General features: G+C 53.3%; 1 protein-coding gene across 3 annotated transcripts in view; it reads right to left on the reverse strand.

Moving 5' to 3' along the window:
* The window catches only part of Dnmt3a (DNA methyltransferase 3 alpha), a 72,600-nt gene that overhangs the window by 37,017 nt on the left and 11,566 nt on the right, over nt 1-24,017 (reverse strand). For 2 of the 3 annotated variants that reach the window (XM_076833511.1, XM_076833510.1), the window contains exons 1-3: nt 7,232-7,280; nt 746-789; nt 165-311 (exon numbers count right to left, since the gene is read on the reverse strand). Coding sequence is in view for 1 of the 3 variants with exons in the window: in XM_076833508.1 (XP_076689623.1) it covers nt 165-311; nt 746-789; nt 7,232-7,502; nt 22,233-22,337 (567 nt within the window). In the remaining 2 variants the exon portion in view is untranslated. Of the gene's footprint in view, nt 1-164; nt 312-745; nt 790-7,231; nt 7,503-22,232; nt 22,338-24,017 lie in introns of those variants that run through there. The other variant, XM_076833508.1, reaches the window with a different exon arrangement.

Raw genomic sequence — 24,017 nt, forward strand, 5'->3', positions numbered from 1 at the left:
TGCTTAATAACCATTAGTCCAAAGAACAAATGAATCAGTCACTACCTAGAGATCAAGTAGTTCCCTGGAAATTCTAGGGGTAACTTGAGGAGGAAGGAGGCTTGACCAGAGGGTGGGGACAGGTACATGGGACAGGTGGGGGCTCAGGCCAGAAGGCACCTCACCTCCCTTTTCCAGCGTGCCAGCCACTCGTCCCGCTTGCGCTTGCTGATGTAGTAGGGGTCCCCAGCCTGGAAGGTGAGCCGCGGCATGGGCCGCTGGCGGAGGCTGGACTCCCAGCCCAAGCCACCCCGCAGCCGGCCCCGGGAGCCCTAGGACAGAGAGACGGCAGAGAGACAGACAGGCATTAAGGTGGGCACTGTTGCCCCTGTGGGCCCCTCCTGGAAGAGGAACTGAGGGGGCACTCACCTCAAACAGAATATGAGAATTCTGGCTGCTGGCCAGAGGGGGCAACCAGGGAGTGCCGGGCAAACCCCGTCTGGCCAGAGAGTGAGGGATGTGGGAGGTGGGGGCATAGAGACAAGGCCACAGAGAGAGTGCTCCTCCACACAGGGGGGGGCTGCATGTCTGGGGAACCTCCAGATGCCACCCCCATTTCCTCTCCTCCTCACTGGGGGATGTCAAAGAAAGAGCAGGGGCCCACCCTCAGGATCCCCTCACACACACTCGCTACAGTCGCTCAGAGCGGTGGCTTTCTTCTAGAATCAGGATCCACAGAGCCCCTGGGGGTGAGGAAAACACTTGCCTCCATTTTCATGGATTCGATGTTGGTCTCCTTCTGTTCTTTGCCTGTGGAAAGGGAAGAACAAGGGGACTGTCGGCAGAGTTACAGGGGTAGCTCAGAGGTTGCACCTAGAGCTGGGGTCACTGCCTGCCACAGAGAATAGCATTTGGTCATTCAGGTGTTAACTGTGTTGGCCCCACAGACTCAGAAGAAGGCCTAGAGCACAAAGAGAGAACTGGGGTCAGTTCAAGGACAAAGTATACAGAAATAATAGAAATTGCCAGATGTAGTGGCATATGTCTGTAGCTACTTGGGAGGCTGAGGCAGGAGGATCTCTCACATTTGAAGCCAACTTAGGTAACTTAGTGAGACCCTGTCTTAAAATAAAAAGAGGCTAGCATGAGCCTCTGCATTCACTACCCAGAACTGAGAAATAAAAGACAAAAGCTGGGTCTGTGATTTCTGGTCCACTGATTCTGCCTCAGGTACACAGAAGGGGCCTAAAAATATCTCCACTGTGCAGCTCACATTCAACAGAGTTCCCTTCCAGAGCAGGGAACAGGAAGGTAGAGAGGGCCCCAGACTGATTGCCTTCTGAGGCCCTGCAAGGGAGAGTCTGCTTCTATGTGTAGAGTAGGAAGAGGTGCCTGCAGGTAGGAGGAATTGTGACCTGGTGAAGCAACTTGTGTCTGTGATTCTCAGTCTCCTCATCTGGAGCATAATGATGCTGGAGATGATTTCCAAGATCTCCCTGAGTTCTAGCTATGGTGGTGCTGTTATTAATATCTACCTGTGTCTTCATTGCCACCCATTCTGGGTTCCCTGAGCTCAGTTTGTAATCTACAACTCTTGGTTTTAGATTCCAACTTTCCCTAACCTCTCCTGACCGGTTTCACTGAAAAAAAGTGGCTAACCTTCTGACCATTCTAACATGATTAATTTAGTGAAACTCGAGCCTAGAGCCCAGCTTGGTATATAGTAGGTGTTCAATCTGTGAATGTTGTTCCCCTTCCCTAAGACATTCCCTGGCACACAGCATCTCCCTGCTCCTCTACCCCTGGCTGTTCTGGGCCTTGATTCCAGTTCTTTGAAGGGACATCTGGCAGAGGGGACAGAAGCCCCCTGCACCCCTGTCTTTAGAAGGATCCTCCCTTCTTCAGGGCCCCCCCAGCCGCCTGCACTTCTGCCAAGGTCCTCGCCCCTCAGAGGCCCTTTCAGGGTCAGCATAGCAGGCAGTTTTAGGGGGTCTGGCTGTGGGTTTGGGTGACAGCCTTCCCTAGCTTCCTGCGGGAAGTGGGGCCGGGAGGGAGCCCTCCTGTTGCCCCGGCCCCTGAACTCCTTCCTCTAAAGCCAAGAGACTGTTGAGCTGGGGCCAAAGCAGGAAGGTCACTAAAACAGGCTGTCGGGGCTGGGGGTGTGGGGTGGTGGTGGAAGGAGACAAAGGGCCCAAAACGGAAAAAACAGCCCCTGCTTCATCCCCCGGCTCTGGAGCGAGCGGAAGCCCGCAGCGTTTAAGGCTCTGGATCCGAAGCTTCCCTCCCTCTTACCAGAGGCCTGGGGCGCACCCTGCACCTGCCCCACGGAGCCCAGGACAGCCATGTCTGTCCCCAGGGGCTCTCTTCTGGGTGACAGCTGGGGGAGGCAGGAAGGGCCAGCCCACCCTGCCGCCCCGTGGGCCCACGGCCCGGCGGCGCCTGTCACTCGCCGCGCGAGGAGGCGGCGCGGGGGAGGAGAGCCGCGTCTGTCACGGCACGTGTGTGGGTGGGCGAGCGCGCACTCGCGGCGCTGTGTACGTGACCGGCCTTTTAAGGTATGTCTCATCCGTCACGTCTCTGTCTCTTCCTCCTTGCCTCCTTTAGGTGCTGGCTCCCACCACAACCAGCCCCCCAACTTTTTGCGGGGTTCCCCTTCCGCCAGCCCAGGGCCCCCTCCTCTCCGGCTAAGGCCCCGCCCCTCTCGGACCTCCGCGCTCTGCCGGCCAGGCCCTGGGCTGCCAGCAGGGGGCGCCTGCTCTAGATCGGCAGCAGCCCAGCCACCGGGCTCCAGGTGGAGCCGCAACCGCAGTCACCGCGTCAGCCCTGCGGCTGGGGGCTGGTAGTGGGGACCCCCGCTCTGGCTCTGGGACCCAGAAGTCAAGGCCCTCAGCTGCATTCTCTCCCAGCCTCCCTTTGGCCCTAAACATTTCCTACCTGGGACCCTCCATGGCTTGCGATTACATTTACGGAGAAACATTTATTCATCAGAATGGAAGAAAATCAGGGCTGAAATGAATTGTAGAGATGTTTGAGTCCAACCCCTAAATTTTTAAATGAAGAAATAAGAAACTGAGGCCTGGGAAGTGGAGCGTCTTACAGCCAGAGCTGTGGTCAGATCTCAGGGTTCCTAACTCCTAAACCAGTTCCCTTTCCAATGAACCACTAATTTTATTCCTTGAGGTACCCCCTTCCTGATTTCCAGTCCACAAGTTCCCCCAAACAGAATAACTTTTCCTTATGCAGTTTCCAACTGGCTTCTTTCTGGAATTTTCTCCCTGACAGACTGCGCATGCCCACTTGACTGATCTCCCCGCATGCCTCTCCCTCCCTCTCTCCTCTCTCACTCTCCCTCTCCCTCGCTCTCTCAGGGAGCGCTTGCTCGAGCTCTCTCTCTCTCTCTCTCTCTCTCTCTCTCTCTCTCTCACACACACACACACACACACACACACACTCACACACTTTCCAGCCTGGCCCAGCAAACAACCACCGGGCTGCCTCAGAATGTGGCACTTGTGGTGAGGCAGGCAGTCGGCTGCTCTCCCAGTGCTCCCTCTGCAGCCCATCTGCTCCTGGCCCAGTCCCAGGGTCCCAGGCAGGGCAGGTGGTTGTGCGCCTTCCAGGGTGGCCCTGGCAGACTCAGGTCCTGGGAGCAGGGGAGGCCAGGGGCTTCTAATACTTACCTGTTGTTTCTGAGGCTATGCTCAGCCTGGTCACCCTAAGTTCTCTTTGAAATGAACCCAAATCCCCATGACAGGGCTGAGCCCAGGTTTACTCAGAGGGCAGTCACTAGGCCAGTATTGGGCCCCATGCTCTGTCTGACTAGAGAGAAGCTTTGTGCTGACCCTAATCTGGTCCTTTTATAGTTACATAATCTTGGGTATTTTAACCTTTCTGAACACTTAGTCCCCCATCTGTAAAATGTGGATAATAAGAATCTTCCAACATGCTCACAAAAATACAATATAAGAATAGGGTACTGGCACATGCCTGTAATCCCAGCTACTCAGAGGCTAAGGCAGGAGGATTGCAAGTCAACCAGCCTGGGCAACTTAGTGACCCTGGCTCAAAATAAAATAAAAATTTAAAAAGGGATGGGGATACAGCTCAGTGGTAGAGTGTTTGCCTAGCATGCATGAGGCCCTGGGTTCTATCCCCAATACTGCAAAGAAAAAAATCAGGGCTTCTCAGACTTTACTATGCATAGATCTGAGGATCTCTTCAGATGTAGAGCCTGCTTTAGTAGGTCTGAGGTAGAGCGTGAGATCCTTCATTTTAGCTCCCCAAGCAATGCTGACACTGCTGGTTGTGTAGCAAAGCACATCAACATATAGAGCTTGGTGATGGACAGCATGTTCCCTTGTCATTAGGATCCTCTGTGGCATTAATGCCAGGAGTACAGGTACAGTCACAGGGCCTGCGGGTGGCAGGCTCTTGACCTCATTGCTCATCTCATCATTTCACCTCTTCCTGATTCTTTCTCCTGGCCTTACTCTCAGGATCCATGATCCTTGCTCTCGGGAATCTGCTGGAATACTGCCTAAAGTCTTCTGTTTTTTGCTGTATAGGAACTAATAAAAGGGGTACCAGGAGAGATGGGTGGGACTCCTGGAACGAGGGGAACTGAAAGGAGACCATGGCTGAGTCACTTCCTCCCTGGGGCCTTAATCTCCTTCCTCATCTGAACCTACCAGCTGAGTGTGCTCTGGGTCATCTGACTGCTGGACCAGGGGAGGCCTGCACACCCACTGCCCCCTGGCAGAGCCTCCAGGAGGCCACTTCCTACCCCTCTCGGTAATGCCTCACCAATCTCAGCATTCTGGCTGCTCTGCAGTGGCCTTTGGGGATGCCATGGCTCTGATCCCTACCAACATTTCCACTTCCTGGATAGCTGAAGCCCCAAGGTCAAATTTTGAAGGTGGAGATGTCCAGCACTTGTGCCACCATCCATTCTAGCATTAAGATTCTGATGAAATCCTCCATGTCTGAAAGGAATAGTCCTTAATATTCCCTCACCTCTCACATCACTGGCTTTCATCACCTCCTCCGTCTCTCATCAGAGCCAAACAGCTTCCCTTCAATGCCTGCAGCTGCCTCCTAACCTCCTTCCCAGCCACTTCCCTCCACTGGGGGTCCAGGCAGCAAAGTGATCTTTTCAAACTGCAGAGCCTCTTGGGTCACTCCTGAGAGGCCTGCCTAGTCTGACATCTGCCGCCCACTGCCTCTTACTCTTTCCCCTGGCTCTGTCCACTCCAGGCTGGTGGCTTCTGTCAGATCCTGGGGTGCCCTGCTCCTTCCCACCTGGGAGTGCACCTGGGAACAGGGATGTTCTCACTCTCTGACTCTATCAGCCCTCGCCCGTTAGACTCTAGCTCATCCTTCAGCTTAGACAGGACAACCTGGGCCAGTTTAGATTCCTTTGTCATAGCTCCGCAGGGCACCAGGTTTCCTTACCCTTACAGCATTGCTTTCCACACATTTTAAAGGGTGTAGTCCCTTGGCCCACTGTGATGTCCTTGGGGACAAGAACCAGGCTTTTGTTCATGATAGCTTCCCTGACCAGCACAGGTCCTGGTACATTCTAAACAGTTTAATGAACACCTGTTGGCTGACTGAAGGAGCTCCAGAGAAGAACTAGAAATGCCAACAGGGAGACCCCAAAGTGAAGACAAACCCTCAAGGCTAAAGAGCAGCCTTGGAGCTCTATCTCATCGCTGGCAGGAGGGGCTGGCCCAGTCCTGGGCAGCAGCATGCCGCCCATCCTGGTGTGATCCCAGTGACCTAGAAGTGGAGCCACCACATCTGCTTGGGAAGGGCTGCTGGCTGTCTCCTCCTGCACCTCTGCACTGAGAACCGGAGAAAGGGTGTCTCTCTCCCTTCCCTCTTTTTCATTCTCCCCAGGCTCCCCCAACCCTCCCACAAAGTATGAGATAGACATTGGGAGGCCTGGGCAGTGTGGGAACCACCTATGACAAGCCCCATTCCAGAACAGCAGAGAAGGGGAAGCAGAAGAGCAAGAGTCGGCAAATCCTGGCTCTGCCACTCTCAGGCGTGGGGGCCACGAACAAGGCACTTTATCAGCCACAATTTCCCCCCTTAGGATGGGGATAATAATACCTCTTGAATGAAACTGTTTGGAGCAGTAAATAAAACAACAAACACAAAGTGCCTCAGAAAGTGCCTTGCACACAGTGGAGCACCATAAATATTTGTTGAATAGCAAATGAAAGATATTTTAAAATAAGTTTGGAAATCTCTTCTCTGGAAATGTTCTCCATTCTGCATAAATATTAGGTTTGGATGCATGCAAAGTAAGTTAAGCCAATTAATCAATTTACTCATTCCATCAGACACACTTGGAAGGAAGACTTTTTGAAATTAAAATGCACATATGCAAAACAACCTGGCAGGGCCCTGGGAGGAGCAAATGTGATAATGTCTGAGGAAGTGCAGTGTAAGCTGTGAAGCCCCACACAAATGCTAGTTGTCCTCATTACTAACTTGTTTACAGCTCGGTTGGCCCTGAAATCTCTGGCTTAACCTGAAAGAGAAAAGTGGGCAACATTCCAGAAATCCAGGACGAGGCCAGAAAGTCCCCAGATGAAGAAGCCTAGGCTGGCTGGGCAGTGCACAGAGCCACCCCTCCCCCACCCCACCCTCTCCCACGCCCCATTGCCACAACCAATTTTCCAATGGAATCAACCAGACTATGGTAGTGTTGGGGGTGGGGGTGGGGTGCAGATCGGGAGCTCTGTGCTGGGGGAGGCAAATAGGCTATCTGTTGCACTCACATTCTCAGGTCAGAGCAGATACACACACACATGGCAGTCCCCAAGAGCTGCCAGTCATGTGGAAGAGTAAGCAGGCCAGGTGGGGGCTAAGGAAAACTGAGGCACCTGGCCAACCGAGCAGGAAGGGGGATGCCCATTATTCTCGTCTAGCCACCCTTGGCATTGTGCAAACCCACTGATGCCAAATCTAGCTTTTTTTTTTTTCCTTCCCATGAAAAGCCAAAACTCCAGATTTTTATGTGAAGTTTCTTGATTTTTAAATACTGGTAACTAATTTTTAAAATGTTTAAAGCACTGTGTGGGCCAAATAAGCCATGTGTGGCCACTGCATTCAGCCAGCAGTCTGCAGGCCACTGCTTGGCAAGCAGAGCCCCAGCTCCCACCCTGGCCCATCCTGCCGGGACCTATCTGCCAGGGAACAGGTCTTGGCCCTCAGGGGATCAGTGGGCCCAGAACAGACTCACCCTCTTCTGCAGAGGCTCCCCGGCCCTCCTTGGGTGCACAGCAGCCATTCTCCACTGCTCTGGAGGCTTCAGGCGGGGACTCAGCTGCACCCTCTCCCTCGGCTGGGGCCCCGCCCTTCTGTCCACCAGCGGGGCTCCCTTCCTCAGGCTGGGGCTCACTCCGCTTCTCCAAGTCCCCATTGGGTAACAACTCTGCAGGGCCGGAGTCCTGGGCCATGGACAGGGACTTGGAAGTGGCCGCAGAGTCCTTGGGTGTGTCACTGCTTTCCACCTGGAAACAAAGGAAGATGCACAGGGAAGGGTTAGGCCAAGACCTCGGCCTCTTTTGGGTCACAGACTCTCTGACATTCTGGTGGAAGTTATGCGCCCTCAGTCCAAGAACTGACAAGCAGACACATTGTTTGCTTTCGACATCAGAGGGTCTGTGGCCTGACCCCCACATTAAGGGGTCTGTGGACTCCAGTGTGAGACAGAGGGTAAGATGCAAAGCAGTTGGCCAGCCTGGTCCTGCTGGCACCCCTGTGGACCCCAATTCACTAAGGTTCCGAGGGCTTCCAAGCCTTCTCTGCAGTCCCTTTTCAAAACAAATGCTTTTCATGTTATTTGTCATCAAACCAGGACCCTTCCCTAGAAGATTCCAGTGCCTCCATATCAGTTCTGGGAACCCCAGGCTGGCCTGACTTCTGTAAGAGCATCCACAGCTTTCCTCCTGGTGTCTCAAAGCTTGAGAGTCAAAAGAGGCCTCTCAAAGAAGCATTTCCTGGGCCAAAGCCCAGTACAGCTCTCTGCCCCTCAGATTAGGCCCCCATGGGTTCTGGGAGAGCCAAGGCCCCAGCAAGCAATCTGCAGCCTTTGCAGCAGCCACTCCTGAGCATGGGAGTCTCACTGCCCCCTCAAAAGGCAATGCAATGCTTCATCCCATGAAACCTGAGGACTGAGTTTACTCAGGTTCCAGCTAATAGAAACCAAGTATGGAGTCATCCTAATGGCCCTCGCACGCCCCATTACAGCCTCTCAGTCTCCCTGGGAAGTGGGTGGGGAGCCCAAGACTCTGGGAGAATTTTATGACTTCTTGAAAGTCACTTAATTTGTAAAGACAGAACAAGTGCAGAAAATCCAGTGTCCTTCGTGCTCTGTGCATGCATGCTCTGTCCTCGGCCATCTGAAGGGAAGAGGTCAGGACATCTTGGGAAGAATGCTAGTGGTCAGCTTGGGGAAGAAAAAGACCAGGGTCCCTGCACTCACTGCTCTGCCACCCTCCTGGGCACCAGGTTGTACTCAGCAGCCCTCCATTATAGGATGCCCAGGCCCAGGAAGTAGAAGGCCAGGGGCAGAACGGGCTCAGCAAGCCTCCAGGAAGGCACTGCTCTCAGCAGGTGCGTTGGTATCCTCACCTGTGAGGTGAGATGACTAGTCTCAACCAATGGGAGCTTTGTTTAAGTCCCCGGCCTCCCCCATTATAGTCCTGAGTCCTGGGCCATGGATAGGGACTTGGCTGGGGATAGGTTGATGGAAGGGAACTTTAATTTATAGTTAGAAGTAAGAAGCTATGGTGTGCTGTTGCACAGTAGCGTGATTATAGATATGGTACCATATATGTCAAAAAGTAGAAAGAATTTTGTATGTTTTTAGCATAAAGAAATGATAAATGTTTAAGGACAGAAGTATGTTTAACCTGATTTAAACACAATATATACATTTATCGAGATATCACATGGTATCCCATTAATATGTATAACTTTCTTTCTGGACTCGGGTTCTCTACCACTGAGTTATATCCTCAGCCCTTTTTATTTTTTATTATTTTACTTTAATTAATTAATTGCAATACTAGGGATTAAACCCAGAGGTGCTCTGTCACTGAGCTACATCCCCAGCCTTTTTTATTTTTTGAAACAGGGTCTCGCTAAATTGCTGAGGCTGACCTTGAAATTGCAATCCTTCTGCCTCAGCCTTTGAGTTGTTGGGATTACAGGCGTGTGCCACCACACCCGACTTTATTTTTAATTTTGAGAAAGGTCCTCAATTAGTTGCCAAGGCTGGCCTTGCATTTGTGATCCTCCCACCTCAGCCTCCAAAGTTGCTGAGATTTTAGGCAAGCACCACTGTACCCATAATGTGTATAATTTTTATGTATCAACTGAAAAAAATTAGTAATAAAAAGACATATATTATAAAATTTCAGAGCTAGGGATGTGGCTCAAGTGGTAACGCGCTCGCCTGGCATGCAGGGGCGCTGGGTTCGATCCTCAGCACCACATAAAATAAAAAAAATAAAGATGTTGTGTCCACCAAAAACTGAAAAATAAATATTAAAAAAATTCTCTTTCCTCTCTCTCTCTTTAAAAAAAAAATTCAAACTGCATAAAAATGAATGAGGTTAAGCAACTTCCTAATATAACTCCCCATGCCCCAATCACTCCCTACAAGGTGAACCATTACTAAGAGTTGGGCAAGCATCCTTTTTAGACTTTTTATGGTCGTGTGTAAGTCACACGTTTAACCATACATATTCACAGTGTATCCAGATTCAGAATCATGTTTTTATCAAAGGGTGCGACTTGTAATGTGTTGCAACTCACTTTTCCCTTAATAAACAGTGGGTGTTTCTCCACACAGTGCTTATGGATCTGCCTCCTGTTTAATGGGCGCTCCAGGATTTGTGTACCGGGTGGACACTTGGGCCCATTTGCTTTCTGCTGCAGTGAGCACCCTGGCACTTGCGGCTCCTTAAATGTATTTGTGACTAAGGACAGAATCCCAAGAGTGGACTGGCAGGGTTAAGGGCATGCCTGTCTAAGTGCGAGGAGAATGGCCAAGTTCCCTTGAGAAGGTCATCTTGCCTTGAGGAGATCACAGCCTGAGAGGAGTGACTCCAGCCCCTCCCCTGCATGGCACAGCTTCTGCAGTGCAGGGCTAGGACTTAGCCTCTGAGCCCACTGCTATCTGGCAAGGAAGTCTCAGAGGTGGCAAATAGGGGCCAGGGCCTTGGAAAAAAAAAAAATAGCAAAACCAGGGTCCTCCCAGGTCTGCTCCTCCCCTGGCTCGGCTCCCTAGGTGAGCTCTTTCCTAAGCTGCTCAGAGAGCTGGGGCAGGCCTGCCTCTGGGAAGAGAGAAGCCCCCAGGAAGCTATGCTGCTGCAAGCCCAGGAGGCTGCAGCAAGCAGAAGAGCAAGCACCTGAGCAGGGGCCGGGCCAGCAGAGCAGGGCAGCCAGACATAGAGTGATAGCAGAGCATGCAGACCCCTGTCCACGGCCTAGGCAGCACGACATCCTGTGTCCCTCCCTGCCCAGGACCCAGCCTCTCTCAACTCCAGTCTAGAATGCACCTCCCTAGTGTAAATTCTGTCACCCTGCCCACACAGCCAGGAAAGGGGCACACACTGCTGCCCCAGTAGCCACCTTCTGTGGTCCAGCTACGCCAGGCACCACAAGGTCCCCGACACGGCACTACAGGGCAGTGGCTGTGGGTCCCTCCTGGTCAGAGCTAATCTCTCACTGTGACTGTGTCTTCTTTTCCTTTGGCCATCTGCTGCCCCACAGAATTGCTGGAGGCCACTCCACTGTCACTTCCTGCTTTGGGATCACAAGACCTCCTCTTACCCTGGGACTCACTTCCTACTGACTGACAGCTACATAGCATAGGGACCCAGGAGTGCCAGCTCTGAGACCCAGCCCAAGGCCTGACCTGCTGGGTCATTCAGGGACATTGAGTAAGCACTGCCTCTGCCTTGCCAGGAGGACCCCAGTCTGAAGCTGGCACACTGGGCACATGAGGAGAGAGGGACTCTGCACAGCTTCAGGCCTAGAGTTAGCTCAGCAGCTGGCCCCTCCACCTCGTCCCACTGGTCCACAAAGTCCCATCCTTCAGTCCACTGTCTCTGGGTTTGATGAGTCCTGAGTCAGCCAGAGCTTTCAGATTAGGGCAAGTTGCTGGTTCCTGCATGGTCAACCGGATGTGTTCTGGAACCCATCAAGAATGCCCTGGGCTGCTCCAATGAGTGACAGCCTGTAATCCCAGGTACTTAGGAGGCTGGAGGCAGGAGGATCCTAAGTTCAAGAGCAGCCTCTGCAACTTAGTGAGGTCTGTCTCAAAATAAAAACTTAAAAAGGGCTGGGGAAGTAGCTCAGTGAGGTTCTGGGTTCAATCCCCAGTATTGAAGAAAAAACAAAAAACCTGGGCTTTATGTGGCCCCTCACTGAGGATCTTTGGAGCCCAGTCTAACTGGGCAGGACAAATCCAACAGAGGAAACCACTGAGGGAAAGGAAGGAGGTGAGAGCACATGGCCTGAAGCAGTTTTCCAAGTCTGGTAGGAGCTGGGTGCTTACTCAGGTGAGAAGCCTGGGGGACTCACCCACCCAGCCAGCCTGGACTCCTCTGCAGCCACCTCCGTGCCTGCCTGGCTGTTCCCACCTCTCTTCTCCTCTTCCCCACCTTTCTAGTTTGTGGACTCCTGGAGCTCAGAGCCTCTGCTTAATCCAGCCAGATTTAGTGTGGAGCAGGGCATCTGGCAGGTGCTCAATAAATATTCACAACTGACTCATTGATGGCAAAGACAAGGTTAAAAGTGTGAACACCTTGCTCATGATCTTGGAGGGAGCTTCAGCCCCATTACCATGCCAGATGGAAGAGCTGGAATTTTTTTTTTTTTTTTTAAGATTGAGAGAGAGGAGAGAGAGGGAGAGAGAGAATTTTAATATTTATTTTTTAGTATTTGGCGGACACAATATCTTTGTATGTGGTGCTGAGGATCGAACCCGGGCCGCATGCATGCCAGGCGAGCGTGCTACTGCTTGAGCCACATCTCCAGCCCGGAAGAGCTGGAATTGTTTGCTCCATCCGCCAGCCACCATCCTTGCCGTCCTGGGGACTGAACCCAGGGCCTTGCCCCTGCTTGGCTAGTGCTCTGCCATGGAGCTACGCCCAGTCCTGTTTGCTTTTATTTTGACAGTGCCCTAGAAGGAAACACAGCACACCCCTGAGAATGCCATCTCAGATGGCACCCACAGCAGTTGCAGATGATGGCTTCAGAATGGGAACAGTGGCCGTGTCCACTGTTCAGGGACCACTGCAGGTCATGACACTAGTATCCCAGATCTGAGTGAAGCTGGTCCTGTTGTCCAGTGCCTGCCTCCCCCACCAGGCGTGCCTCGTTTGGGTATTCAAACACTGCCCAGCACCTCCAAGGTCCCTCAGAGTTCGCTGGTCTTTGTCTTTGTCTTCCTGCCAGGCAAGCCCCACCCCTACTGGACAACGGCCTCCTGTTCCCTGTTGCGCACCAGCTCCTCCTCAGGCCTGTCCTGTAAACAGCTCATTCCAATACACCAGGCTGATGGTTCTCACCTGGGGGTGACTTTGCCACCTCCACCCCAGGATATTTGGTAATGTCTGGAGACATTTTGGCAGGAGGGAAAGGAGTACTGGGGATTGAACCCAGTGACACTTTACCACTGAGCCACATCCCCAGGCCTTCTTATTTTTTATTTTGAGACAGGGTCTCACTAAGTTGTTTAGGGCCTTGTTAAGCTGGCCTCCAAGTTGTGATCCTCCTGCCTCAGCCTTCTAAGCCACTGGGATTACAGGCATGTGCCACTGCACTTGACTAGAGACTTTTTTTTATTATTAAGTGGTTGCTGGCATCTAGTGAGTAGGAGGCCAGGGTGCTGCTCCGCATCCTACAGGTGTAGGACAGCCTTTTTGACAAAGGATTAACCCCAGTGTCAAAGTGTCTTTGAAAAATCCTGAGCTGAGGCTAGGGGAAATGACTGGGGACTGCCAAGTATACACAAAATTTATCATTTTAACCATTTCCAAGTATACATGAAGTTCTTTCACATTATTGTACAACCCTCACTACCATCTATCATCTCCAAAATGATTTTGTCATCTGGAGCAGAAATTCTGCACCCATTAAACAGCAACCCCCGCCCAGTTCTCCCCTTCCTTAGTGACCACCACTCTACCTTCTGTCCTCTAGGGAACATTTCAATCTCTCCCATCACTGGGGGCTTGTGCTGGCCTCCTGTCCTTGCAGCCCCAGCCTTACCCACATCCTCGGTTCCCAAAGCCCCTGCCATGTAGCTGGCAAGTGTGAACAGCTGCTGGTCCCAGCTTCCCCTGAAGGATGGGGTGAAGTCCATGCAGCAGGCACTCCCGTCCCCAGCCCACAACACGGCACGCTTGTTTGCAAAGCGCTTTCTCACCCGATCTCATTACACCGCTCATCACACTGCACCTAATTATTTGTTTACCATATGTCTCCTGCTAGACCGAGAGCTTTGCCTTATTTATCTTTTTTATTTCTCTCCACCTACAGCTCTCCAGCATCAAGCATAGGACCTGACGTCCCTATACTTATAAAATTAATAAAGTTAATGATCACGATGACCCTGAGACAGCCAGTGTTGTCCTCACTTTTCTGAGGAAAACGTCTCCAGGGCTCGCCTCGGGGCGCACACCTCCTCTGATGACCAACACAGGCTGGGTCCTAGGGAAAGCCCAAGCAAATCGCAAGGGTTCCAAGAAGGAAAGCAGGCCCTGATGTGGCCCAGAAGATAGCCTCTGTCTGGAGGAAAAGCAGGGCGAGGCAGGAAGGAGCCTCTGAGGGAACCCAGCCAGACCCAGACCAATGCCCCGCGCTGCCCCTCCTCCACTCCTGCTCATGGTCGGCCGGACGCTGGCCAGACGCCAGAACTCCTGACCTCTCTTTCTCCAGGTGCGGCCATGTGTCCCAAGGTAGGGCAGAGTGCTCACGATCCTAATGGGGGAATGATATGTAGACCATCTTTAATCTAGTTTACTGTTTGCACGCAAAACCTAAAAACCAGGCACACAAGAGGCAAGGGACAAGGGAGCTGGGGCCCAAGCGACTGAGGACCAGTGCCGGAGGGGGGGAGGCTGGGCAGCTGTCACACACACAGGACCACGGAGAGCCACCAGGAACCCCTCCCACCTTCTCCAGGATGGCTATTGTGCCTTTAAGGCGTTGGCAGGGTTCAGCCATCCGGGAACCCTGGCATCTGGCCAGCCAAGGGCTCTTGACACACAATCGTGCACAGACACACACGGCGCTCACCCCGGCCTGGCCAACAACACACACCCGACTGTGCTGGCAGGCAGGATGCTCAAGTGAAGGCCGAGGAGCAAGGAAACAGAACCCCCCCCTCGAGCCCCCCCTCGCGCACTGCTGCCCCTTGCTCTCTCCACTCCTGGGCTGCCCCTGCCCCAGCCCCAGCAGCCCCCACCCAGCCTGGATTTTTCCAGGTTGACTCCAGTTTCAGGAAACAGCCACACGTCCAAGTAAGCCAGGCAGCCCCGCCCCTGAAGCACTGCCCCAGGGCCAGCACTGCCCCCCATCCTGCCTGCAGCCCCTTCCCCTGGCAGCCCTCCCCCAGAGATCTTGCAGCTGGAAGTGGCCTGTGGCAGCAGGGGGAGCCAAAAAGAACCCTGCTCCCAAGAGAGGTTCCAGAGGCTCACCTGCTTTGCTACTCCCGGAGTCAGTGCAGCGAGGCTCCAATACTTGGGAACTAGGACTCTGACTCCTCCGCTTTTCTTTTTTTCCCAGTGGAGTAGCTTAAAGGGCCACCCGAGGGGTAAGGGAACAGCGGGACCAGTTGCCAAAGATGGCTACTCTGGAAACTCTGGTCCCAGCCAGGGCAACTCGGCCCCACCTGGTCCCTCTTACCACTTCTGCTGGGAGCTGCCTCCTCCTCCCCAGAGATCTCTTCACCTGTGAGTATCAGGGCCGGAGCTCCAGGCTTGGGAAGCCCTGGCCAGGCTGCCCTTAGCTATGGCAAATGGCTGCGAGAACAAACTGCCCAGTGAGTGGCACGTGAGTGACTCAGCCCACTGGGTTCCATCTCCAGCAGGGACACCTGTCCACCTGAATGTGGGCCTGGCTGTGCTCTTTGAAGTCAACCTCAAAGGGTTTCGGGGTGAGCTGGAGAGCTCACATGTACAAGAGATCCACCATAGTCAGTCTCTATACCGCTACCATCCTGGAGGCGACCGACTTGGTAAGAAGGGAACCCACCTCAGCGAATGGTATTTCTTCTGAAGTGTCAAGGGCTGTGATGGTCCTGCCCCGCCTGACGGGGCTTCCTAGCCCGGGTCTCATCCCCACTTGCTCAGCCTCTGTGCCTGCAGGCTGGAGAGCCCTACTCTCTTGGCAGCCTCGCCTTCCCTGGGTCACTTTAGCTGCCCTTCTCTGGAGCTTCCCCAGCTCACTTAGGTCCTTCCTGAGGTGGAGACCCAAGTGCAGGAGCTTTCCAGATGGGAGCAGGACAGGGAACCGGGGTTGACACTGGTCAGTCAAGGCCTGTGCAGCAGCAGGAGATGCAGGTGCCACTGGCTTCTAAGAGGACAAAACCTGTGGGTACGAGGGGCTCACTGGAGGTGGCCTAAGAGCATGTGACGCTGGAGAAGGAGTCAGGGAGGGACACAAGTGGATAGAGGGATTTTTTTGAAAAGCAAAATGTCGGTTCTGAGAACTCACTGGAATGCCCCCGTGAGCAGCTGGCCAGGGTGGCCTCCAGCTGCCCCTTTCAGGAGCCTCAGTGTCTGACAACAGCCCTGGCACCGATCCTGTGGTGCTATCAGTGGGGCCTGTGGCATTGCCTTCCCTTCCTTCCTCTCCTCATTCCCAGTGGCCAGCAGCACAGGCCTTGCCAATCTGAACCTCCACTGCCACTCCCTTGAGACCCTGGGGTTGTTTTGGGGGTCCCCCACCCTCTCTTCCATGCTCTGGCTGCATGAGCTCCACTGGGGGCTCCTGGATGCCAGAGTCAGCCTCCCCAGACACCCCTACACGGCTTCACAGCCCCTCCTAACCTTCCTGAGAGACATGCGCTTCTGAAAGAATAAGAAGAGTGAAACTCAGGCTGCCGGCTAACTCCCTTTCTAACCTGGAGCGGACACAGTGTTAAAAAGATAACCCCCAGTGCACCCGTACGGCCAGGCCCGTCAGCTCTCAGTGCCTGCCTCTGGCCTCCCCACAATGCACCAGCCCACATGCACTCCTTCCTCACACCTTGCTCAGCAAGGTCACAGCAAGTGTCTGTCACTTCCCCCCTTAACTGCCACACTCTTTTTTTTTTTTTTAACCTCTGAGCTACATCCCAAGCCCTTTAAAAAAAAAAAAAAATATTTTTTAGTTGTAGTTGGACACAATACCTTTATTTTACTTATTTATTTTTATGTGGTGCTGAAGATGGAACCCAGGGCCTCGCCCATGCTAGGGGAGCGCTCTACCACTGAGCCACAACCCCAGCCCCATCCCAAGCCCTTCTTATTTTGAGCCAAGTTCTCATTAAGTTGTCCAGACTGGCCTTGAACTTGTGATCCTCTTGCCTCAACCTCCTAAATCACTGGGATTACAGCCCACCACCCTCTTTTAAGGCCCTTGGTACTGGATCCCAGTGGTGGGGGTAGACTTGACTGCTCAGGCTGGGGAATCTACAGGGAAGAGTGCAAAGTCTTGAGCCTCATGAGCTACAGTTTCTTCACACCTTCCACATGTGAGAAGACAGGAGAGAAGGCAGCAGTGAACTGACCCTGCTGCAACAAGAGAACTTGTCTTAAGAAGTTTGGGGCCTAAAAACAAGGGATTCCAAGTTAAAAAGTCACAATTGAACAGGTTAGTGCGGGAGCAATTCTGGAAAGAAGGGGAGTTGAGCTCTGTGTTAACCTGGAGAAGAATTAAAAGATCCTATTAGGTTAGAAAATTTGCCCATACTATAAACTTTTTTTTTCTGTACCAGGGATTGAATCCATGGGTGCTTAACCAATGAGCCACATCCCCAGCCCTTTTTATTTTGAGCCAAGTTCTCACTAAGTTGCCCAGACTGGCCTTGAACTTGAGATCCTCCTGCCTCAGCCTCCTGAGCTGCTGGGATTACAGGAGTGTGCCACAGACCAAGCCCGTACTATAGACTCTTAAAAGTTGAGTGGAACTGCTGAGCTGACCTAAGTGGGAGCTCACGGGTTCCCAAGCCTCCAGCAGTTGGCATCTGAGTCTTCTGCCCTGACAGGGGGCAGTTTTGCCCTGGCAGACTCCCCTCCTCCTGGTGTGCTAGAGGGTGGGAGGTGGAGTAAGGAACCCCAGCTCGGCTGAGCTCAGCGCCAGCTCCCAGTCCCCTCCTGCCCTTTCTGGGCTATTCTTAGCAAGAGGTGACCTCAGAATGCTCCCTCCAAGCAAAAATAACCCTAGAGGAAGTTGGTGGGTATAAATCTTCAATGACAAAACGCATACAGCTAGTGAACAAGGCAGGTCGCTCCCCAGGGTCTGTGGGCAAGGGCAGAAACTGTCCCTCATATGCTCCAGCTGGAACCACCTATGAAGGACAAAAGGTTTTGAAGTGCTGTCTGGGCTTGTGACCAGGCAAGAACCGGCCTCTGACAGGCAGGTTGTCACCCTGCAACATCTCGGGCGCTGCTGGATAAGAAGATGCCCCTTCCTGCCCACGCTGACACATGCAGGCCGGTCCCCTCCTCCTCTTCATGGGCACTGGCCAGCCTGCAGTCCCTGGCCCAGGTGCCAGTTCTCTTCCTAAGCCACGCCCAGCCTTGCAGCTGGCTTCCTGTTTCCTGTTGTCGGCAACATCCTGGCTCTGCAGCCAGAGCTGCCGGCAAGCCGGGCGCTGCCTGGGGTTAGGAGGCCCACTCTCAGTCCTCAGGCCACTGCAGCCTTCCCCACTTAAACACGGGCTTCCTGGCATGTGGTCTGATCACCTATATTTTTCTTGGTATGCACAGTTCTGTGCACTTTTTTTTTTTTTTAACCTCCTTGCATTCGTACACTAACTTACCCTTTGGGAACCCAGTCAGCCAGGCTGAGTGGCTGTAGTGGTAAGGAGGAGAGAGCACCGTGAGCCCCGCAGTTGGGAGGCATGGAATTCAAGTCCTGAATCCTCTCTGAACCTCAGCCTCTTCATCTGAATGTTGGGATGGTAATGATGGAGATCCCATAAGCCTTCATTCATGATCTGTGTCCTCAGGGGGGTGACTAGGCAAAGGGCACGACACCAAGGGTCAAAACTAGCAGAAGGGACAAGCTCTCTCCACCTTCTTTTCAGATTCTTTGAAGTGAAAGGCCAGGTTTTGGTTTTAGATTTTTAAAAATTCTCTAGCCACTGAGAAGTTAGACTTTTTGTAAAAATCAAAGTCAGGCACATGGATGTGGCAACAATATCAAACTGATTAAGAAAGCTCCTAGGGCTGCCGTTGGCTCAGTGGTGGGACGCTTTCCCAGCCTGCACAGGTCCTGACTTCATCCCCAGTACCCCCAAAACCAAACTCCTATATACTCATTCTTGAGTTCTGTACAGACAGGTAACCAACCAGCACTTCTCAACGTGAGGTCTAGACCACTGGACTTGTCACTTGTCTTTGATTCCTCAGCAGTTCATTTGTACTAACTTACAGACAGGGCAAGAAGGGAGAGGCCAGAGTGGGTGACAGTGGCTGAACAGGGCTTCATTTTCCAGCCAGGCTTTGGCGGGTGATGGCTCTGGGGCAGGCTGAGACCAAGGAAGGCTCAGAACAGGAGGGGCAGCAGGGGAAGTGAGCCAGGCGCGTTCAGCAAGATGTGGTTTCTGTGGCCAAAGAGGAGGTATTGGGCACTCGTGAGGGTGGTGGTGGGGCAGGAGAGATCAGATAATAATGAGCTGCAATGCCAGACAGAATATTCCAGATCTTGTCCCATAAGAAAGTCCCTAGGGGGCTGGGGATGTGGCTCAAGAGGTAGCGCGCTCGCCTGGCACGCGTGCGGCCCGGGTTCGATCCTCAACACCACATACAAACAAAGATGTTGTGTCCGCCGATAACTAAAAAATAAATATTAAAAAATTCTCTCTCTCTCTCTTTAAAAAAAAAAAAGAAAGAAAGAAAGTCCCTAGGACCTGTGAACAGAGATATGCTGGGCAAGATATTTAATATGACTGTGTGTGGCCTCTTCTTTCTAGCACAATAGATTGGAAGATAAATCTTTTTTTTTTTTTTTTTTTTGTGCTAGAGATTGAGCCCAGGGGCCTAGGGACATTTAACACTGAGCTAGAGATACACCAACAGCCCCTTTTGTTTTTTTATTTTGAGATAGGATCTCACTAAGTTGCTTAAGGACTTCACTAAGTTGCTGAGGCTGGTCTCCAACTTGTGATCCTCCTGCCTCAGCCTCCTGAATAGCTAATAGGTATGCACCACAAGACCCTGCTGGGAAGATAAATCTTTTTCTGGGTTTCTCCCCTACCTTGTGGTAGGTGCTCAGTAAGTGCAAAGTGTTCCTTGTGAGGGGAAGGAATGGGTGGGGGGTTCTAGAAAGCATGCTGTCCTGGGCACCCCAGGGACAGGTGGAGCTGGTTTGGGAGAGGGTGTAGCTAGAAGGCCAGCACAGTAGCACCCATAGCAGCATCCTGCTGAAGGCACAGACAGGCCTTGGGAGCAAAAGGAGGAGCAGTCCAAGACTTCTCAGCCTTGGGGCTGGAGAGGATGCTGGTGATATGCCTTTTCCCTCTCTGTCCAGCATGGACAGTACAAAGTTTGCACAAAGGACCCTCCTGCTGTCCCCCATCAGGGCTAGCTGAGCTCCCTGCTCTCTCTGGGCTTAGTCCTAATCAGCTACTGTAATGGTCCCTGGCAAAGCTATTCTCAGGGTCACAGCTGCACCAGGACCCAGCGACACTCCCCCTGCAGCGCTCCTGGGGAGGGGAGGAGGCCCAGAGCAGCGCCTACCCTCCCAGGTGCTGTGTGCTGAGGCACCCTAGTCAGGACCCAGCAGGCCAGACACAGGCCAAAGGCTGCCCCCTGGCTGCAGGAGGAATTTCCCCTGCAGGCTCCCAGGGAGAGAGGTGCTGCCTGGCTGTGGTTCCTCTGTTTCCCCAGCGTGCAAGATGTCCTCTCCAGCCACTGCCTCCCAGGAACGCCCCTGCCCAGGGCCTTTCCTGAGAGTCCTGGCAGCTGCACGTCTCACCTAGGACATGGCTGGACCACATCTCACCAGGACTTGCAGGATGCACATCGCCTCCCATGGTGGCTCCTCAGGGGCTAAAGCTGGGCCCCCCTCCAAGGCCTGCACCCCAGTCTGTGGACACTGGTCCCTGCAGTGGTGCAGGACTCACTGCACTGCCAGCTTAGCGTATTTGGAATCACCTTTACTGTTTGCTTGTTTGTTTTGGTTTTTGGTGCTGGGATCGAACCCAGGGCCTTGTGCATGCAGCTTTACTGTTTGCAAAGCGGCCCCGTAGGCAGTCAAGGCAAGTATTATTTGCAGCCCTTTTTTACCAATGAGGAAGCAGCTCAGAGAGGTTAAGTAACTTGCTCAAGGTTACGCAGCTGGGAAGCAGTAAATTCAAGTGCTGTTTCTTCTGTGAAACTGATTTCTGTGGCCTCTTAAAGAGGAAAGGCTGGTCAAGGGCAGGCCTGGCATTGCTGAGCACCAGCTGGGTAGTGCTTCAGCCCATTTCATTGTCACTGTAGTCTACAAGGAATGCATCCTTATCACCCCTATTTTTCACAGAAGAACCTGAGATTTGGACCTCCTTCACGGTCACAGGTAGTGAGCTGTGGAGCTCGGGTTTGAACCCTGCTGGACTCCAAAGATGGTGTCTCTCCTGTGCTGGAACCCACTCTTCTTCCCCCTCTTTGTCCATTTGTGGGCCATTTCCTGTGCCCTCTGACCCTTCTCAGTGATGCCTTCCCTCTGATTTCAGAGACTTACAAATTGGAGTCAAAGGGTTGCTGGGTGTTTATTTGATACAGGTGGTGGCTCTTGTCCCCAGCAACTAGATGGGGAAAAGGAAGTTAGCTCTGCAGGTCTCAGCTGAGCCTCAGGAGGCAGGCAGGGCCCATGGGGAGCCAGGGGCAGATTCTGACTCCAGTCTGGCTCCCCATGCACCCACCCACCTTCTCCTTCAAGGTGCCCTGTGGCAGAAGAGTGTGCAGCAGCCTCCCGGGAATCGGCCAGTATTGCCCGCTGCAACTGGGAATTCTTTTGAAGTCCCAGTTTGTCTTTCACTGCCATGTGAACTTTTCATTCCAAGCCATACAACACCCATGTTGGTTTAATGTTAAAGTGTTTACAGGTGCTTAATTCTACCCCTCTTGCCCGCTCGAGCAGATTGGTAGTGGTGCACTCTATCGCGTGGCAGGTGCCCAAATCTCCCACATCTAAGAACCTACCTCCCCAACTCTGCTGTGCTACGGGCCCTGCTGAGAGCATTTCCTTGAAGGGCTGAGTTACAAAGCCAGAGCCCCTGACTCCCCCTCACCTTCTTGCTCCAAGTTTACCATTCTCAGCTGGAAGGGACTAAAAGAAAGGAACCAGCTGTCTTCGGTGCTGGGAAATAATTATCTACCTCTGAGTTTAAGCCCTCAGGGAGGCAGACCCTCCAGCCCACAGCCTTGCTCTCCGAGCTCCCTTCATCTTGGCAACCCCAGTACTCCCCGACACCTCAGCGGAGCCTGGTGCTTGCAGGGCAGCCTTGCAGCCTCCACCCCTGCGGGACTTCAACAGCGCTGCGGAGCTCCTCTTACAAAGAGAGGAGCTCAGCCTGGGTCCTCTCCTCTCCCTGAACAGATGCCCAATCTCAGGTCCCACTTGGAGTCCTCCTGTTGGAGTCTGAGGCCCAGGGTGGGTGTGTGGACCGGAGGGAGGGCCCGAGCAGCCAGGCCAGGGGCTCAGTCCAGTCCAGGGAATCCAGCAGACTCTTTGCTGCTCTTCCAGAGGGAGGCTGGGAGTCAGGGGCCTGTTTGAAATCCCAGCTCCAACACCCACCAGCCAAGCTCCCTGGCCTTGTGGGACCTCCAGCTCTCAATACTAAATAGGGCACTGTGCGGGTGGCTGTGGGATTGAAAGAATGGGGAATGTGAGTGAGCTCTGGAACTCACTTAACATCCGCGGGTCCTTGCAGGATGTACATCACTGCTACCCAGGTCGTGTGTGTGTGTGTGTGTGTGTGTGTGTGTGTGTGTGTGTGTGTTGGGGGATGCGTGGGACAGGACACTCACAGGTGGGTGCTTCCGCTTCCGGCCAGGCCTCCCCACCTTCCGGGCCGTGGCACTGGGCTCCTGGCGCTCCTCCTTGCCACGAGGCTCCTCCTGTTCTTCTCCCTCCTGTGGGCACAGACGACACAGCCAGTGAGCCAGAGCTAATCTAAGAGGCACTTCCTTCCAGAACCATCGGGGCTGGCCCTGGCCTCCTCCTATCCCATCCCCATGACAGCCACACTCCCAGGGCTGTGCCCTGCTGCCTGCCCCCACAGGGTGAGCGCCACCTCTGGCGGTCTGGTAAAGCTGGTGCCACCCTGAATGCCACACTTAAATGTATCTGGGGGGACTTCAGGGGACCCCGCTGTCTCAGCAAAGCACTATTCCCTCTTGTGATCACAATTTCTCAACCACGAGATCATAACACATGCATTGATAAAGGATTTGTTTCTGAATTAGGAGCTTATTTATATGAAAAAAATCTTACGCAAGTACAAAAAGTCAATGAGTAACCTATTTAATGATTCTCCTGAAAAGTATAAAATCACACGAGAAATTAAATTGAGTGGTGCCTGTTTATAATGCACACAATACTTGAAGTGAGGGCTACTGTACAGGATGCAGGACTTTTATAGCTGCTGTCAATACCCCTGCCCTGGAGCTGGGCCACGTGGCACTGGAACTGCACGTGCGAGGCACCCGGGGAGTGTCTCGCGGACCACATCTTGCCTCTTTTTTCGTGACCCTTTTGTCATCCTCCCCCCTGGCAACAGTACCTGTGCAGGGCCAGGCCCTCTTGCTAAGTCTCCTGGGGCAGAGACATAAACCTAGAAAGTCCTGCCTCACTGCTCCAGTCTGGCCACAAACCACCCACAAGTCCCTTCTGACTCAGCCAGGCTCTGGCATGACTAATCACCACCAGAAATAATGTTGAGGAAGGAGAGAGAGACCCCGGCCCAGCGGAAGGGCAGCAGGCTGCTCCAGGGCCCTGCATGCTGTGGAGCTGAGTTCAGGGCTCTCCCAGGGAGCAACCAGCCAGAGAGACAGCACCGCAGGGGAGAAGAGCAGGGCGCCCAGGTTTCCTGGAGATCCAGATGAGATGGCCCTCGGCTTCCCACTCAACTTTCATTTCCTGTGATTTCAAAATAGCTTGTGGTTTGCCGCATTAATGTTCAGGTAATGAAGGGACATGAGAATGAAAACCTCCTGCCACCAACTGCAGACACGAAGCCCAGGGAAAGAGTCTCGCTGGCCCCTCTACCTGTCCACATCCATCAAGGCATGTCCCTGAGACAGACCATCGCAGCTCAAGTCCTGGGGGGCCTCCAAAGACAGGCAGGGGAGGGTGACAGAGGCTCCAGGCCTTGGCACCCAGCGGTGGCAACGGTCATGCTGGAGAGAAGGCCATGCTCTTAAAAGAGACGGAGAATGGTCACCCATGTACTATGGGAACAAGAAAGGTGACAGCTGCCACCAGAAACCAAAGTCGGCTGATACAATGATGTCAGGACAGAGATGGGGCCAGAGCTCAGAATGCTGGCCTTCAGGAGCACTGTCACCAGAATGACACGGCAATGAGCACAGAGGGCCTGGAGAGGGCTGGAGAGGACGATTTAAGGAGCTCAGCCCAGAAGGGTCTGGAAGGGGAGGAAGCCAGAGGGTAGAAGGGCCTGCTCTGTCGGGGTCCAGTGTGGAGGGAGAGGCGGGCAGGAAGCCAGAGGGTAGAAGGGCCTGCTCTGTCGGGGTCCAGTGTGGAGGGAGAGGCGGGCCCGAGGGGCAGAGGTCCTAGAGGGGTTCTCTTCAGGA

This window comes from Callospermophilus lateralis, chromosome 14 (genome assembly GCF_048772815.1).
Source record: "Callospermophilus lateralis isolate mCalLat2 chromosome 14, mCalLat2.hap1, whole genome shotgun sequence".
In the NCBI taxonomy this organism is placed as follows: domain Eukaryota; kingdom Metazoa; phylum Chordata; class Mammalia; order Rodentia; family Sciuridae; genus Callospermophilus; species Callospermophilus lateralis.